Here is an 18,706-nt window from a genome sequence, read left to right on the forward strand (position 1 = left end):
TAAGTCAAATGTTACTGTTGGGCTTCTCCAAATAAGGATGTGCATGACCACTTTCTCTAGTTAACCTTGCTTATTTAATTGCTGAACTTTGAAAAGCTAAAGTAAATTTTGGTGTCGTAATTTGTGACTATGTGGTTGCAAAGCAGGAGATGTTTATTCTCTGAGCAGAGTGTAATGGGTTTCCCATTATGCTGTTGCTACTACTTTCAGGAAGTTTGGCAGGGATAAGCATGCATGAACAGTTTCTCTCTTCAAGGCACCCACTTGCCACACATGCCACACATTTGTTCTGGCATTACAAAAATGAGCAGATGCAAGCATCAGACTAATGTGCCTCTTTTTCCTGTGTCCTCATCACGTTTTGTTATGTAAGCTTCGTTTGGGTGGGAGCCTATCTTCACTTAACATTGTAAAACAAGGAACATAGCTCAGTTGGTTAGAGCATGGTGCTGATAACTCCAAGGTTGCAGGTTCAATCCCCATATGGGACAGCTGCATATTCCTGCATTGCAGGGGGTTGAACAAGATACCGTATTTTTCGCTCTTTAAGATGCACCAGACCACAAGACGCACCTAGTTTTTGGAGGAGGAAAACAAGGAAAAATATATTCTGAATCTCAGAAGCCAGAACAGTAAGAGGGATCGCTGCGCAGTGAAAGCAGCGATCCCTCTTGCTGTTCTGGCTTCTGGAATAGCTGCACAGCCTGCATTCGCTCCATAAGACGCACACACATTTCCCCTTACTTTTTAGGAGGGAAAAAGTGAGTCTTATAGAGCAAAATATATGGTAATCCTCAGGGTCCCTTCCAGCTCTATGCTTCTGTGATTCTGTGTGTGGTTTGGCACTATATATAAATACTAATATAAATACTATAGTCTGCCAGCTTCAGTTGAAGTGGTTGGCCATGGTTTGTGATAAATTGCCACCTAAAGTTTGGCTCATGAAGGAAGGGGGAGTACAAGGACCTTAGGCCTGCATCTCCTTTTTTGTGATTCCAAACCATGTTTTGGTGTGGCATTTGGTTCTGCATACTTTCAAGATTCAAACATACATCTTCTTCTTTGACGATCACTCTTAGCCGAGTAAGATTGTCTTCCATAAACACGGTTTTAACAATGAGTCTGTAAGTGACTGTGGAGGCCAATTCTGGATCCACACGTCCTTCCACAGTGGGGACATTGGTTTCTGGGCGGGAGTTGATCATAGTGTGGATTTGCCAATCGTGCCTTCCTCTTGGCACGTTTCTCCCTTGCGTCCTGAGTTTGAGTGTCTTCAAAGCCCATGACACCTTTGATAAAGGCTGTTCTCCAACTGGAGCTCTCGCAGGCCAGTGTTCCCCAGTTGTCAGTGTTTATACTACATTTTTAAAGATTTGCCTTGAAGACAGTCTTTAAACCTCTTTTGTTGACCACCAGCATTACGCTTTCCATTTTTAAGTTCAGAATAGAGTAGTTGCTTTGGAAGGCAATCATCAGGCATCTGCACAACATGACCAGTCCAACGAAGTTGATGTTGAAGAATCATTGCTTCGACACTGGTGATCTTTGCTTCTTCCAGTACACTGATATTAGTTCGCCTGTCTTCCCAAGTGATGTGCAACTTTTTCAGAGACACCATTGATGGAATCTTTCTAGGAGTTGTAACCCTATATTTTCCCTCATGCCCTTGATTTTATCAACTTAATTTTTGAAATATGTTAGTCTTTGCAGCTGCATGGCCTAAAATGATACAGGAAAACCCACCTTGTCTTAGCCATTCATGTTTGAGGTGTGACAAAAAGGTAGCAAACTACCAGTATCATAGCAGTATGATACAGTGAAGTAAACTAAGCATTTGGCTTATCTGCATCCATAAGACGCCAGTTCAAAAATTAATACAACTGAGCAATACTTTAATAACATAATGATTTCAATTTCAAATTCTTATTACAGTCGTACCTTGTTTTGCAGCCGGGATCCATTCCGGAGCCCTGTCCGCTAGCCGAAAAGGAAGCAGGGCAAAGCACTGCGTCTGTGCATGCGTGTGGAGCGGTTTGTGCTTCTGCGCATGCGCAAAGCGTGATTTAGCGCTTCTGCACATGTGCGCGGGGCAAACCTGGAAGTAACCCGTTCTGCTACTTCCGGGTTTGCAGTGGATGTTGGCCGGAATGGGCACTAGACAAGGCGGACATTCGCGGAGGATCAGCTACAGAATGTACATTTAACACAGCAACGTTAACAGAAAAAAATCTTAAACATTTCAAAAGAAAACACCAGTAAAGGAAGTCAAATGTAAAAACAACATAACAAGAGATCAAAATATTGTAAGTACAGTAGACCCTTGAGTTATGTACCACTCTGGATACGTAACTTTCGGGTTGCATGCAGAGAAGTGCTCTATTGCAATGCGTGTGTGCACAGAAGCGGCGCCTCCAGTTATGGACTTTTCAAGTTGAGTACAGACCCCCGGAAAAAATTTAATTTGTATCTGGAGGGTCCACTGTACAGAACATAACTACTGCTGTTGTTGCTGCTAGTGCTGCCCAATGGTGGTTTATGGTGGGTGGCAGCTGTGGAATCTCAGTCTCAATGACCTGGGTCTGCGCTAAGAGACAGCCAAGATGGTCTATGGCCTCTTCAGCAGCCTCAGCTTTTGTAGCTGGAGTCAATCAGGGCTCTGCCCTCCCAGGGAAGGTAGAAAAAGGACTGCAAGGCATGGAGCAGGTCTTCCTAGACTCACAGCCAATATAGCTTTAGGCGTTTGTTAAACTGCATGAGTAGTTTTGTCCTTAAGCGAAGGATATTGTCAGGCTGGAGCTTGCTCATTGCTGGCTTCAGTAGGAAGCCCACAGTAAATACATTATTGAACTGGATAGCGGTTGGTTAGAGCCTGGGGCTGATGACAACACCAAGGTTGCAGGTTTGATCCCCATAATGCTTTATTTTGAAAATTTATACCTCACCCTTACAATGCATTTGCATAGCTCATGGTGGTTTATAACAATAACTGTCCTATTTATTTTTTTAAAAAAATGAGCATAAAAACAAAAATTCTCAAATTTAAACCTACCACGTAAAAATAAACGGTCCAGTAAGACCAATGCTTGCCAACTTTTTAACCTGTTGGTAAAAACCAATTCGAGGGAAACCAAATGGATCTTCCAGGGTCAGATATTCCAGACTCTGGGAACAGTCTCTGAGAGTCAAAGTATGCCCCAGCCACAGACAGTACAGTGGTACCTCGCATTAAGAACTTAATTCGTTCTGGAGGTCCGTTCTTAACCTGAACCTGTTCTTAACCTGAGGTACCACTTTAGCTAATAGGGCCTCCCGCTGCCGCCACACGATTTCTGTTCTCATTCTGAAGCAAAGCTCTTAACCCGAGGTACTATTTCTGGGTTAGCGGAGTCTGTAACCTGAAGCATCTGTAACCTGAAGTGTCTGTAACCCGAGGTACCGCTGTACATGGAGATGGGCCTCTTCTGTAGATCATAGGAAGTGGACAGGATGATAGTTTTCTTGGTTCTAAGCCATCTAGATCTTTATAGGTAATAAGATTTTAATTGTATGGTCCTGGCAAACAAAATGGCATCCGGCACATCTGCTGCAGGACAGGTATATTATTATCCCATCGGTGAGCATCCACTAATGTTCTTGACTAGCTGGGAGTTTCTGAAGACTCTTCAAGTAAAATTCACTGCAATCTGAATTTAAATAAGGCATGTTACTGATTTTTCTCAGGAACAGGCACAATCTAAGCTGTGCAAAGGCGTCCATGAACAGTGTTTGAAACTCCCATTGTTCTAGGTGTGTTTTGTGACAGGAATTTCATTAATGTGAGCAACTTCTGAGCTCTGAATGCAGTACTGCACATAAGATTTCAGATTAAAACTGTCACTGCTGGAAAGAAAAGAGGACCTTTTTTCTGCCTCCCCACTTCCAGCCACTCTCTGAAGACTGGAGAAGGGAACCCCCCCCCTAAGAATATTAGGGGGGCAGGCAGGTGAAGTATGGTTGTATTTTTTTGCAGTCTTCAGATAAGGACTATACCATGTGAAAAATGAACATAAGATTTTAGCTGCAGTTCATTCGTTTTCAGCTTTGTATTCTTGTTATAAAAAAGTGCGCCTACATACTCTGTTGCAGTGCCCATAACCTAGGTTTAAGGTGCCATTTAGCTCCTAGCTTTCATATCTCAGTTTCCATGAACATAGCATAAAGATGCAAAGTTAGATTCAGGAGTGCCCACAAACTGCAAGCCCGATTCCTTTGTTTTCCAAGGGGAGTGCTGCCCCATCCAAAACAGGCTGAATCCTTATTCCAAAGTCTTGCATTTGTCTTCAAATGGAGCACCTTTTCTGGATTAAACTTCACCCCACCTTGAGTCTGTTACCACCTCCAGATCGCCTTTGGCAGGTTCCCTGATATCTGATGGAGAAAAAGAGGTGCATGTCGCAGAATTGTACACAGTTGGAAGGGACCGTAAGGGTCATTCAGTCCGAACCCTTGCAGTGCAGGAATCATTTGCCCAATGTGGGGCTTCAACGCATGGCCCTGAGATTAAGAGTCTCATGCTCTACTGACTGAACTCTCTGAGGAGCAGGGCCTTTTTTTTTCCTAGAAAAAGAGGTGCCAAAGTTGTTGAGATCGCCCCTAAAAAGCTTCTCTTCTTTGCCTGCTTGTGCCACCTCAGCAATGCCACAATGATCGCCATGCCTCCTGCAGCATCCTCCGCACAACACAAAGTGCCTTGACGACTGCAGCCTCCATTGTTCAACACAGAGCACCATGCTGCCTGCCTCTTCTGGCACGCAGCCCCCAGCGACGGGGTGCCGGAACACACCAAAGAGGTGCCGGAACTCAGTTCCGGTGAGTTCTGGCTGAAAAAAAGCCTTGGCCAGAAGTTATTCGCACATTGACAACACAGCCCAGATCCCTGTACAATTCCTCTCCACTGGGAATGTTAAGAAGCATGAGGAACAGAACTGGTCCTTGTGGGGTGCCAGTGGCATCAAACGGGACCCCTCCAGCAGCATGCCCTGGAAAAGACCTGCAAGGAAGTACTAGAACTGAATAATGTTGTGCCTGAAGCTTATCCTAACCCGAGTGATTTAGAAGGTTACCATGGTCAATTGTATTAAACTCTACTGAGGAGTCCAGCAGACCCAACAGGGATGTGCTTCCCTTATTTGGCCCTTGGCGTGGATCTGCCATTAGTCAAGAGACATTTTGCCCCACCCTTCTTTCCCTTGTATGAAAAAGCAAAATTGTCTGACAATTCATGGCTTCATCTATGTGCAGGGTTAATGGGTATGCATGTAACCTGACTTGCAATGAATTTTTTTTAATTGAAGTGCCTTAATGGTAACTGGTGTAAGTTTGTTTTTTTAAAAAACCATTTAAAGCAGTTTCCCCTGTCCCATTTCCAGAACTAATTCATCACGTTGCATGCATCCAGCATTCTATGCCTGCTGGAGTTGGGAGGCCCTGTGCGGCATCAATTCCTTCCTCTTTCGGGGCAGTGATACCCTGAAGAAGGAGTATATGGAGACACTAGGATTCCCTGATGCAGGTTGTGCCTTGGAAATCCATCACGTATCACCATGTCCCAGAAATCTCAGTCCCTTCCCTGAGTCCAGATTGACTAGGGAAACGGGAGGATCAGTTGCTGCTAGGAAGTCTTATTAACTGGGCAATCCTGAAGGTGGCAAAGAGAATGTCTGTTCATTGTTCCTCAAGCGGACTCAGGGAAAACTGGGTGACGTTGCACCCAAGTACTTATTGCAATATATTAATCGAAGTGGTTGTGGCATTTCTTTCTGTTCTTATGAAACTTGTGGACCAGTAAGACAAGTGCTTAAGTTTGATTCAAGGAGTCATCATCTCCTTGCTATTGCTACCTATTGTTCTGGCCTCTGATGCAGCATCCTCCTTTTAAGCTCACTTCTGATTTCTCCTTGTTGTGCTGCATCTACCTGTTGGTTGCTTTACTCAGCACACCTTCTGCCAGTCCAGTTATTTCTCTTACATTTGTGTTCATTCCTGCAGCCCAGTCACTATTCTCCTTTGCTCTCATTTCTCCCCTTTTCATCTCTCTTTTCCTGGCTTGACCCCCAGTTGGCTGCAAGCTGCTATGACTTCGCTATAGTAGACTGCCTTGTTCCTGTTCTCTGCCAAGTGTATTAGCGCTGCCCGTGATCCTGCAAATATCCCTAGCTGTGTGTGCTGCAGGTATCGACATTCACTGAACTCTTGGTAAAGAAAGGCAGAATTACATTTAAGGTCCCAAGGCCATCCCAGGAGCTGTGAATGTACAGTCTTTCTGAGTTATTGAGATGCCCCCACCCAGTGACAACAGCAACAGTTTAAATTCTTGTTATTTCCAATTATTATTATTTTTACAAAAATGGCATGTTTGTTCTAATGTAGTTTGGGGGGAAATGAACTTTTATTTTTTTAAAAAAACACACAATAACAATGAAGTAATAAATATGCAACTTGTTAATCATTAGTTCTTGGAGAGGGAAAAGAGCCCATTAATGCTTAACTTTAGTTGGAATTGTGCCATAGATAAGTTTCTTCATTTTGCCCTTGTGAACCTAGGTTTACTACCCTGGTTATAAATAGGGTAATGATTTCCAAGCTATTTTAAAGGTGATGCCTTTCCTGTTCTAGGCATAGTAAATATTTAAAGTGTAATTGTTTAATCTTTGCTTCCAGATATTCACAACTCTAGATAGAGGGGTGTGCTTATCAATACGTCAATGAACTTTCGGTTGAGAATTCCTCAATGTCTATTTTGCTACATTTGGTAGTGTGATAAAAACTGACTTCCTGCCTATTGGCTGTGGCATTAATAATTGTAGTCTTTCATTCATATATTTTCACTGTAATGAGTTGCAACTTTGTGTTGACAATTCTGAAAATAGACAAGAGTGAACATGCAAACAGCGTAACCCAAACAAGAGATCATACATTTTTGTGTGAGGAACTGTGGAAAGATTAGCTGACAATAAAGCATTGTCCGGAGAGTCAATTAAGCGTGTAGGTTTAGCAAGCTTGGGAACAAGCCCTAGCATGTGACTTTATAAATAACAATTTCACAACAAACATAGGCTTGGTAAGTGGGCCATAAATCTGAGCAGTCAGCCTGCTGAGCATTTTAAATGCCAGCCTTGCCATTGCATTATTTTGAATTGACTGCTGGTGAGAAAATTAAGGAGAGCCGGAGTTGAGCTAAAAAAACTATTCTGTTGTCAAAGCCATCTTTTGCATCGTTCTGCTTCATGGATTCAGCTTATACTGCTTGCTTGTTTCCATAAATGGAAATGGGGTCATTGGGTTAAAAACAAAAACCCACAATACAAAGGATTCATATATACAGGAAAAAGAACTGCCGGGCTGTGGAATGCAACAGGTGGCATATCTCCCCTGACACAGCAATGCAACTTTGATTGTAGAAGTGGTTGTGTGCCCTAATCTTCCCCAGAATTTTCTGCTCGAAGCAAGAGGAGGAATACAAAGGGGTAAGCACACTTTATGAAGAAATCAATCTGGATATGAAAAGAAATGATACTCTTGTCACACATACAGGTGGGCAGAGGGAGACTCGGAGAAAGGCTTCCTACAATCATGGAATCATGGAAATGTAGAGTTGGAAGGGACCCTGAGGGTCATCTAGTCCAACCCCCTGCAATGCAGGAATCTCAGCTAAAGCATCCATGACAGATGGCCGTCCAACCTCTGCTTAAAAACCTCCAAGGATGAAGAGTCAGCACCCTCTGGTTTTCTCCAGTATTGTGGTCGGAAGAAAGTGCGGAGACGGCATTCTTCTGGCTAAGGATGGCTGGTCAGCTTGGGCAAGTGGGCACAGCCACCCCTGAAATCCCAGAACCCCAAGGACAGGAGAGCTTAGTCCCTCCTGCCTCTCGCCCACCCTTGTTAATTTTTTCACTCTCAGGGTAAATGAATCTTTACATCAAACGAGACTGGCTAGTCTGCCAGCCAGAAGCAACACTCTTGCTGATTCCCATGCCTCGGCTACCTCACAGGTTCATTGATAAAATCAGCTCTGTATCTCTGGGACCAGTTTTTAGTCTCTGGCCAATAAGCATTCAAAGAGCAATCAGTGTGTGTTGCTAAGTCCCACCTCTGGCAGCGGTGGGTGGTGGGGGTGGGGAGAGGCGTGGCAGGACAAGGGGGGGGGGAGAATACTGTAGTCAACTTGCTTGGAGCTACACTCCTCTGCTAATCCTATCTCTCCTGCCTCCACCAATTGTTAGCATTCAGAAGGTCACAAAAGTTTAGCAAAGAGATAATCAGTGCCCCCAACCAATTCAAGTTGCAGCGTTTTCCAATCCTCTGCACATTTTTTAAGAAAGTGAGTGAGAGTCAGGCTGCAGCTTGCTTTTACACTTGCATAATTTTGTTATAGCCTTGCCTAAACAATATGTGTGTGTGTGTGTGTGTGTGTGAGAGAGAGAGAGAGAGAGAGAGAGAGAGAGAGAGAGAGGGGACTAGGAGGAGCTGGAATAGGAGATGAAAAATAATCTCTGTGAATAAGTCTCTTTATTTAATTTTTTTGTTAATGGTAGGCCAGAGGTGAACACAGAATGCAGAGGTGGGGAGTGGGTGTTTATCAGCATGTGCCCCAAGCTTTTCTACTCCTCCTCCCCTTAATATCCCTTTGTTTGCTGGCTGTAGCAGCAAAAAGAAAACAAAAAACAAAAATTAAAAGTAGCAGGAGGCCAAAAGAAACGCTGCCATTTTTATGTAGTCTGGTGTGACTATTGATTATATAAATAACAAGGGATATGGTAAAACAGTACCCTCCCCATTCCTATAAAATCTCATTGTTATTGATACAAAATAACTTTTACTTACGGTCACCAAGCTACGCAATACACATTACAACACATCATTTCATATACAGTGGCACCTCTGGTTACGAACTTAATTCGTTCCGGAGGTCCGTTCTTAACCTGAAACAGTTCTTAATCTGAGATACCACTGTAGCTAATGGGGCCTCCTGCTGCCGCCGCTGCGCAATTTTGTTCTCCTGGGGCAAAGTTCTTAACCCAGAAGTGTTTGTAACCCAAGGTACCACTGTATGTAATGACTAATAATTTTGGTTATCTACACTTTTGACACAACTTTGTTGATATATTCAGAAATGTTTTTCTAACTGTTCTTGCTTCATTTTTTGTTTGTAATTCTATGTAATTGTTGCATGCCAAATGCTCGTGTGTGTGTGTGTGTGTGTGTGTGTGTGTGTATTCAACCGTGTTGATAGTTTAAAGATGAAAATGAATAAAAACTATGTCACCAAAAATAATAATAATGGTAATATGGTTGAAATAAAGGTCAGCTGAGAATGGACCTTTAGATAAGGTAAAGGACCCCTGACAGTTACTGTAAGTCCAGTTGCAAATGACTCTGGGGTTGCGGCGCTCATTTCACTTTACTGGCCAAGGGAGCCGGAGTTTGTCTGCACACAGTTTTTCCGGGTCATGTGGCCAGCATGACTAAGCCTCTTCTGGTGAAACCAGAGCAGCGCATGGAAACGCCGTTTACCTTCCCGCCGGAGCAGTCCTTTCACTTTGATGTGCTTTTGAACTGCTAGGTTGGCAGGAGCTGAGACCGAGCAACAAGAGCTCACTCTGTCGTGGGAGTTCGAACCGCCGGCCTTTCGATTGGCAAGCCCAAGAGACTCAGTGGTTTAGACCACAGCGCCACCCACGCCCTGCGTTTAGATAAGAGGTGGTTACTATTCAGGAGCTAGAGAGCCCAGTTAATCTGGTCAATATTTTGAGCATAGCTACTTGTATTGTTTCCTAGTTGACCTCCATGCTGTTTCTTGAACCCTAATTTGTCCAGCAAAGCATTGTAAAGGGGAGCAGCCTCTGCAGTTAGCTGCAGAGGTACCCAAATCCCCCTACAACTTAGCTGGGAGTTTCTTGTAGCAAAAACAGTCAAAAAGTCTAATGGCACCCCTTAAAGACTAACCTATTTATTATAGCATAAGCTTTCATGGACTCAAGCCTGCATCTGATGAAGTGGAATTGAGTCCATGGAACCTTATGCCAAAAACAATTTGTTAGTCTTCAAGGTTCCACAAGACACTTCAATTGTTAGAAATAATGGTAAACAATAGCCCGAGTATATGCCTGCTTTTCTCCCTATGCAGTTCTTGTCATCTCTTCCTAGTGTGTTTTAAGGCCCACTACCTAGCACTTATTTCTTGCTCGCTGAATAAATGTGTTGTTTCAAAAGTCATGAAACTTCTTAACCTCTCAATGCTCTGTTCTTTCCTCTCTAAAAGAAGTTGGTTATGGAAACTGTAACATGAGACATAAGCCGAGTAGGGAGCCAGAGATTTGCCTCTGAAGAACAGTCTTTACTAAAGGAGTGGGAGCCAAACTCTTTGTAAACAGCACAAAGCAGGCAGTCCAAAATATTTAATTTGGCTCTAGAGGGATCAGGGAGAAATTGCTGATACGTTTTGCCACAAATGTACATTAGCTTCATCAGTTGCTCTAACTTTTTAGTATTATTTTTTCAAAAGCTTTATTGTGATCTGAGCTTCTTTTTCCACTGTGTGTGTGAGAGAGAAGGGAGGGTGGGGATTAGTTGTTATTTTAATGGATGTTTATTAAAAGAGGATTGGAAAAATAATCTAAAACTTTCGGCACTCCCTTTTCATGAAGATTTAAACATGAAATTATCTAAAGCTGAACTAAGAAAGATCATTGTGCACTCAGAAGTCTGCATGACCATGTTGAAAATAGCTAAATAAATAAGTAAATCTGAAAATTTTGGCCGGGATAGTTTTTTTGGTTCTGAATAGCAGTGACTTGCCTGACAAATCTGTGTGTTGCCAGATGTGCACAAACATGCCCACTACCTTACCTAATTGTGCTCGCACTTTTTGTTTATCAGGGTGTTCAATACACGAACAACTTTTGAGTGGCCTTGCTGTGGCAGTAATAATATAAATCGGAGCTTGTCAACCTTTTTGAGTCCACGGCTCCCTTGACAATCTACATTCTTTCTGTGGCACCCCTGTGGGGCTCAGGAGCCCAGTTATGTCACCCCTTGCCTGCAGAGCTGGCAGCCCCTCACCCTTTTTTGAACACCCTCTTTTGTGGAATGTTCCCTCAGCCTCCTCCCCTCTCTTTGGGAGTCCTTTGGGCACCTGCAGCTGCCGCCCCTGGTCTCTGAGCTGCGCCCCCCTACACCAAAGAGAGGTGTCTCCTCACACTGCCCCACAGGGGCCTGGGAAGCACCCCCTGGCCAGCCCCAGAGGCCTGGGGAGCTCGTAGCCAGGGCTGCTGCAACAAACAGCCATGCAAGCCTTGGGGAGGCAGAGACTCAAGAGGGCATCAGAGGAGGGAGGGAAGGAAAGAGGGTCAGAGGCCAGTGTTTACCACGGCACCCCTGACCACCATTCAGGCACCCCAAGGTGCCACGGCATACTGGCTGAAAACCAATGATATAAATAAATGTGCTTGTCTGCAAACCACTGCAAACTTAAATGGTTATCTAAAGGACAAAAAAAGTTCAAGAAGAACCACGCTGTCTTGTTTCCATTCCTGTGGGGCTTACTTAAAATGTGTGCCCAAAATGGCTAAAAATCACAAATGTACTAAATGGAACAGAGGACTTGGGTTGCAGTAGCATTACTATTGGCCCAAAAGCATTTGGTGAAAGAAAGCTTAAGCTGATTGGGCAAAAGAAAAAAAAGTGTGTGTGTGTGTGTGTGTGTGTGTGTGTGTGTGTGTGTGTGTAGAGAGAATGGAGGCAAGGAAATGAAACTTAGTTTGTGTCTGTGTACACTGGTGTCATCTTTTCCTGGCCTTCTCCTCAGGCGGATTGCCTGTGATGCAACAGGCACACACACACATGTTCCAAAGAATGACAACTGGCTCATTAGAGCAGTCTGACATCTAATCCCAAGTGCATTTCTCTGCTGTTTGTGTTCCTGGAATTCTGAGTAAGCAGATTTGAGGAAGTGGAAATGAAGCAGGTAGTAAAAACACGCTTTAAAGGCGGGTTGGGAGAATGCTACTTTTATGCATGAGTTAGCTTGCCTTGTTGGTAGCAGATTCATTGTAATTGGGCAGTTGCATAACAACAAAACATTACTAATATTTAGGTGAAATGTTACTAGCCTCCCCCTGCCACAGTGAAAATAGTTAGGTTTTTGTGCCATCCGAAATAATACTGTTCTTTTTGGACACATACCTATAAACAGTTACTTGCCCCCCCCCCCAATCATGGTTAAATTTATATTTGGAAAAATCTTTTTATATAAGAATGCTAATTATACCCCCAGTTACCATTGGAAGCATGGAAACATGTCAAAGATGGTCAACCCTCAGCTGACTGCATTCAGAATTGATCCTGTCTCCTGTGTAGCCCTCTAGTTTTAGCTGACTCCCCTGACAATTTTTGTCCTTACGCCAAAGCAGCTGGAACCTGTATTGTTTGAAAGCAGACCAACATGATATGGTGGAGGTCCGAAGAGCCACTTTAGACATGCTCCTCTTGCAGACTTTCCGGTGAGATTGTTTCTGGCCTTTAAACAGCAGACCCTCCCATGCCATACCACAAATTTGTATTACAAGATGCTCCTGTTTCAAAAACAGTTCATTATATGCCATGGGAACCTGCTGTTGGTGGAGCACTCAAGCCAAACGCCTGTTGGGTATGTTGAACTATGCAGTTTTTTTAGATGCTAGCCCATGCCTCCAATGATTGGGGCTATTCTTTGTGAAGAACAAATCATCTGATACTCCTTTTGTGTGGCCTCATGTTTTTGGTGCCTGCTTTTCCAGTTACTTGTAACCTTGAGTATTGCAATAGCATGTTGTCTAAATTCCTCGTTCTGTTTTGTCTCAGTCACATTGATCAGACAACAACGTGGCAGGATCCAAGGAAGGCCCTCCTTTCTCAGATGAATGTTACAGCTCCCACAAGTCCTCCGGTGCAACAGAGCATCATGAATTCAGCAACTGGTAAGGAGAAATCAACAAAATCTTCAATGAAGTTGCGTCAAGCAGTTTAGTATTTCACAGTGAAAAGTTATGCATTGCTGAATTGCAGTCTGTTATTACTACATATACTTCAATTCCTAAATAGTTTATGTCCCATATAATTGCTATATACTGGTTCTTCCACCGAGGAGGTAGAACACCCAATTAAAAATAATACAGATTTGTATAATTAACAAGGGACCCACTGTACTTCCAAGATAGAGACGTGAGATGCAACTGTTTCTTTTGAAATATTCAAATCTGCTTTTAAACAGTATCAAAGTTCATATGCTGCTCTAGTTACTACATGTTAGTCAACATAACCCCTTCTCTTGTTTTTCTCTCGGTCCTCTTAAATCTTTTCTGCCTTTTTCTGCCTTCATTTTTATTACAATCATGATGTATTTCTCTCCTATCTGGTGTGATTTCATGGTGTTTTTCCTAACATTTGGCTCATGCAAAACCTTGTGAAAAAGTCAACACTGCTTTGTTCAATCCCTTTTTTGGGAAGTGGCTCAGTAACTGCACAACCCATTCTTGCCTATGACATTCGATGTCTCATTCAAAAAAAGCCAATGGTCCTCTACAGGCATTACTTTAAAACATGGCACTAATTAAAATGCTAGGTCTGGCTCCCTCCTGTTGCAGTTTCTGTCACTTTCCAATTCATGGAGCTTCACTGAAGTGGGGAACCTGCTCTAAATTCTTGAGACATGTGCCATGCATGTGCCATGCCCTTAACCTATGCTAGTCCTTCAGCTGTCTGAGTGCCAGATGGGGAACAGTTGTGGTGATTGTACATAGGTGCAGTGTTAAGATGAGTTCCCTGTGCCATGCTGATTCTTTGTTGGAAAGACAGAGCAAAGCTATTGCTTTTCTTATTGTATACCCACTTCTTGCTTTATCTAAACTAGGGGTGGGAAACCAATTGGCCTCTAGATGTTGTTGGACTCCAGTTCCCATCAGACCCACTGAGCAAGCCAATAGACAGAAACAATGAGAGTTGTAGTCCAGCAATATTTGGAGGGCCTTAGGTTCGCCATCCCTAATCTAAACAAGCTCTCGGGTACTGTAGCTCTGAATTCTGTGCTACCTATTATTTTGTATATTATTGAGTTACACAACTGCATTTTAAGAACTTGAACACCTGGCTTCTCGGATGTGAAATTGCATAGCTTTAATAAAGATTACAAATGGATCACATAACATTGGATGGTGACTTTTAAGAGCTCAGGTTATGTAGGAATTGTCACTTTCTGCAGCTTTAATTTTTGTAGTTTACCAAAAGTAATAATGGTGGTTGCAACTTTTCATATGATGATTGAAGTGGGAAGTTGGGCATGGATGAGAGAGAAACTGGAAATTTTTGGGGGGAGGACTACTGCAATGACTCCATGGATCTGTTAGAAAAGAGGAGAGGTTCACATTTGGTACTGTGTTTGATTGTGTGGTGGGAGGGGAGGCACATTTGCAGCCACAACAAAAGATCAAATTGAGAAACAGTCAATTACTCTATCCACCAAAAGGTGGGGGGGGGGCAGCAAAGTTATGATTTTTCTTCCATTTCAAAGCCCTCAGTTAGGAAGTGGTGATGCTTCTAAAAGGCTTCATTGTAGTCTTGAGTCTGTGTGTGTGTACAGTAATGCATATTGCTAATTCCTTGGGTTAATAATGATAGCTACTAAGTGGTTTGCCTGGAGTGAGATACTTACAAGTATCAAAGAACATGGAAAGAGCATGACACATGGGTATTGGGGTGAATGGGAGGGGACAGGAGTCGTAACAGTGTTAAACTACCCCAGATGTAGCTGCAACCACAATGACAAAATGTAGTCCACTCATTTTGTGCAGTGTGATTCTGCATCTCCACTTGCAACGAGCAGAATTTGTGGCAAAAATGGGCAATATTACAGCAGCCAGTGATACCTCCTGCACTTGCAAACTCCTGTTGGTAGACACCCACCATTGGGTCTGGTCTAGTAAAAGCTGGCATAAATATAACTTGTTTTCAAATTTTGTGGCATACTTTCTGCTTTGCCTACGGCCCTATGCTATTTATGCAAGGGATTTATGCTGCTTTGAAAGTGGAACAGGAGCAAACTAAGTTTCTGCTACGTTTCTGTTTTCCTGTGCCTTCTTTTATTACACACCTATGCATTTTTTGAAGAAGGTGGGAGTTTTTACAATGTATGCACTGTGGAAATCTTGGTGGAGTGTCCAGGATAAAATACTGGATGTGTTCGAATTCATCCTTAGCAATGCAACTTATTAAGTAATCTTGGGCTGGCCATTATCTTTTAAAAATAAAAATAACGAGAAATCCTGATAGCTAGAATACATCCTGTCCATGTACATAGTGCTTTGCAGCATGAGCTAAAATAGGTGCTGGCCCTGGTGGCTTTCAGTCCAAGAGTTGACAGCTGAAAGAGAACAGGGGGATATAAGAAGAGCCAGCTGAATTAAACCAAGAGCTAATTTAGTTCCGAATTCTGTTCTCACAGTGTCTAACCAGATGCCCATGGAAAGCCAACAAGTGGTATATGAGTGTGATAGCCCGCTGCATTTCATGATCCCCAGAGGCTGGTGTTCAGAGGCCTATGGGAGGCCCACAAGCAGGACATGACAGCAACAGCACTTTTCTCACTTGCAGTTCCTAGCAGTTGGCTTTCAGAGGCATACTGCTTCCAGTGATGGAAGTAGTAGTACAAAGCCATAGCATCATCATCAAACTTGATTACTTCACTGCAAACTCCTAATTCCGAATCCTTTTTAAAGCAAGTTAGAAAGCACTGGTCCCAGTGGAGTTCCTTGCAGAACCCCATTTCCTACAGCCTTCCAATTTGACATGCCTACTGGATCCTCTCATCCAGATGTTTCTTGACAGTCTAGAACATGGGGAAGAACAGGTACTTAGATTTTGTTGAAATTGGGTGAATGGAGGGTCAAGAACAGCTTCATGGACAATGTAGATTTTTGAAGGGAAGTAGATGACACTAGAAAATCTGGGAGGGATTTCAGGGCATAAAAGGCAGCAATGGATAATAAGAGGAAAGAGAGAAGGGAACCTTCAGGCTGCTGAGGGAGGATAAGAACTGGAGGTGCAAAGATGATGGGCATGGCTGTATCTGAGTTATTGTGAAATACAATTTTTACCCCCTTCCTTTTGAGTGTTGTGGAAAGGCAGCGTAATGTATTACTAATAAACTTTCCTCTTTAACGTACTCTTCAAATCTCTCCATATGTGCTATCTTGGGTGGTCCTTCCTAACTTAAGACTTCATTCTCTCTGCTCAGTGGATGAGCAACACTGAAAGCCTATTAGTTAACCCTCTTCACTTTCTACTTCATATGCATACATTTACATAATTAATGGGCGTATTTGGAATTTGCATTGGAGATAAGTGGAGCATGTTGTGCTTCTGTGATGTTTTGATGCTGAACATTAGCTCACTGCTCATTAAGATGGGACACTGAAGAAAAATAGAACATTGCTGTTTCCCGCCAATAAACAAATGCTTCTATGATTAACAGTCTACATAGTTATTTTAGTGTACAGAATGCATCACGGTTTCTAGTTCATCTATGCTCTTGTCAGTCCTGAAAGAAGTGGGTGATCACTGTTTCCATTCTATAGATAGTAACAGAGAAAGTATCTGGCAGGGCATCTTATCTAGTGAGTCTATGACTGTGGTCTACTCAGCCCAAGTCCATCTTAGTATGGCCCATACTGGCCCGCACTGAGTCCAGGAGAAAATACAGGAGCTGCTAATAGCCTGCCTGCTACAGTGTCGTAACACTTTTTGCAACCCTCCTAATGACTCCACAAATTACCAGCTACCTCACATTCTTTAAAAATGAAGTGCAACATATGGAGAATCATTTAGAAAAACTAAACAAGGACACAAAGGAAGCCAAAAGTAGATCCTAAACGCTTCTGGAATATTGAATGTTCAGCTGCTCCTAAAAGGTGATAAAGGAGAAACAAAGACAGAAATAGTTGCTTTATACATACAGACTATAAGGACGTTGGGCCCAGAGACTGGTCTCCTGCATGTGTATTTACCCCCGCCTGCGTTAAATCTTGGGAATAGGGCAAATTTTGAGCAAATAAAAAATAGGGTGAACTCTGGGGTAGTTTGAGATTTTTCACTCCAGATGTGCGAAACGAATGTGTTACTATAACACAGCATCTTTCTCTGTCCCCCACACCTCCAGAGCTACTAGAGACTGAAACTATTAGTTTCATGTGTGCTGTGTGCTGTGTAAATCATTTTTGGGGGTTCTTAAGAAAAATTGGCTAACTTTTTCAGTAGGGGCAAAGCAGAGCCTACTATGAATTGCTTCCTTCTGTGTTACAGGCCCGCTCCCTGATGGATGGGAACAAGCCATGACCCAGGATGGAGAAATTTACTACATAAACCATAAGAACAAGACCACATCTTGGCTAGATCCAAGGCTTGACCCACGCTTTGGTAAAAGTTCCTCTCACTTAAGACTCTCTTTTTTTTTTGTTTCCCCTCCCTTAAGACACCTTTGTACTTAGGTAAATATAACATATATTTTTTTCCTTTTTACTGGCTACCTGTAGCCAAAGACTTGGCTAAGTATTTCAGATTAATTTCTAAAATTCACCCCCACCTATCTCCGTACCTCATGTCTCTTTAACTGTCTTGTGCCTCTGCCCACTTCTGTTAACACATAACACGCCCGTCCCTAGGCAGTGGGATAGATTTTCCCCCAGTGTCCTCCTCTCATTGACACCGCCAGCCCACCACATTTGAGTTTTCTGCAGCCTCCTTCCCACCCCTTCCTCAGATTCTTGTATTGTAGGCTCCTTGAATAATATGTTGCATCTTTACAATGTTTGACATGCTTTACTTACGCTGACAATTGTTATAACAATTCTGTGAGGTTAGCCTAATGATGCCCATAGAGTGCTTAGGCTGCTTAGTTCAGGGAAACAATTTGACCCAGAATTATTCTAGTTCATGGCTTGGTCTACACTAGCTTTATACACTAAAGGGATTAGAGACAGCTGATCTGCCTCATGAGTCCTCTTTCCACTCAGCTTTTCAGCCTTTATTTTTCCTTGAAGTAAATCCCCCTCAATTTCTCAGGACTTGATCTTCCAAGCACCTCTGATTCAGTCCCTTATGCTAATCAATGCATGCATTTGCTTTTCCATGGCTGGTTTTCCACTCCTTACACAGCAACAACATTGCAAGCACGTGACTCTCACTTCTCAGCAAGTAGGACTGTTGTGAACATTCTGTGATGTCACAGTGCCTCAGCCAGTGGTTTGCATCCAAGGTTAGATTACAGGTGAAAACCGCTTTAATGCCAAGGTTCAGGATTTTATAGGATCTTTGTCTTAAGGGTTGCCAGTTTTTGTTGCACTCATGGGTTTACTTGGCAGTAGAAGTACTTGCCATATAATTGTCCGCATTTATATAAAATCATCATTATTTTTTCTTTGCTATGTCTGCAAGACTTGTTTAATAACTTGCATTGTTATAAACCTTGCACTATAGTTTGCTGTAATGATCAATGGGAGAACCCCTTAGCAGATACATAATGCATAAAGCTTTGGAAACTTGTTTATAGCAAAGAACTGGGTGCACTGTAATGTTTGTTCCAAATCTAGCAAGACATGAGTGTTGTCTCTTCTTATCTGTTGGCATGGTTGAGAGATCC

At 42.8% G+C, this 18,706-nt stretch overlaps 1 protein-coding gene and 1 long non-coding RNA gene across 9 annotated transcripts in view; one reads left to right on the forward strand and one right to left on the reverse strand.

Annotated features, from left to right (window-relative positions):
* The window catches only part of YAP1 (Yes1 associated transcriptional regulator), a 78,038-nt gene that overhangs the window by 26,641 nt on the left and 32,691 nt on the right, over positions 1-18,706 (forward strand). For 4 of the 8 annotated variants that reach the window (XM_081860497.1, XM_081860495.1, XM_081860498.1 and 1 more), the window contains exons 3-4: positions 12,880-12,995; positions 17,371-17,484. In XM_081860497.1, the coding sequence (XP_081716623.1) occupies positions 12,880-12,995; positions 17,371-17,484 (230 nt within the window). The remainder of the gene's footprint in view (positions 1-12,879; positions 12,996-17,370; positions 17,485-18,706) is intronic. The other 4 variants (XM_081860501.1, XM_081860499.1, XM_081860502.1 and 1 more) reach the window with 1 other exon arrangement.
* On the reverse strand, positions 12,032-18,142 carry LOC309341329. Its single transcript, XR_014156218.1, has 2 exons — positions 17,895-18,142; positions 12,032-12,992 (listed from the first exon to the last, which is right to left on the reverse strand). It is a non-coding gene; the product is annotated as an uncharacterized lncRNA (long non-coding RNA).

Source organism: Podarcis erhardii (assembly GCF_964252035.2).
Source record: "Podarcis erhardii genome assembly, chromosome: 4".
In the NCBI taxonomy this organism is placed as follows: Eukaryota; Metazoa; Chordata; class Lepidosauria; order Squamata; family Lacertidae; genus Podarcis; species Podarcis erhardii.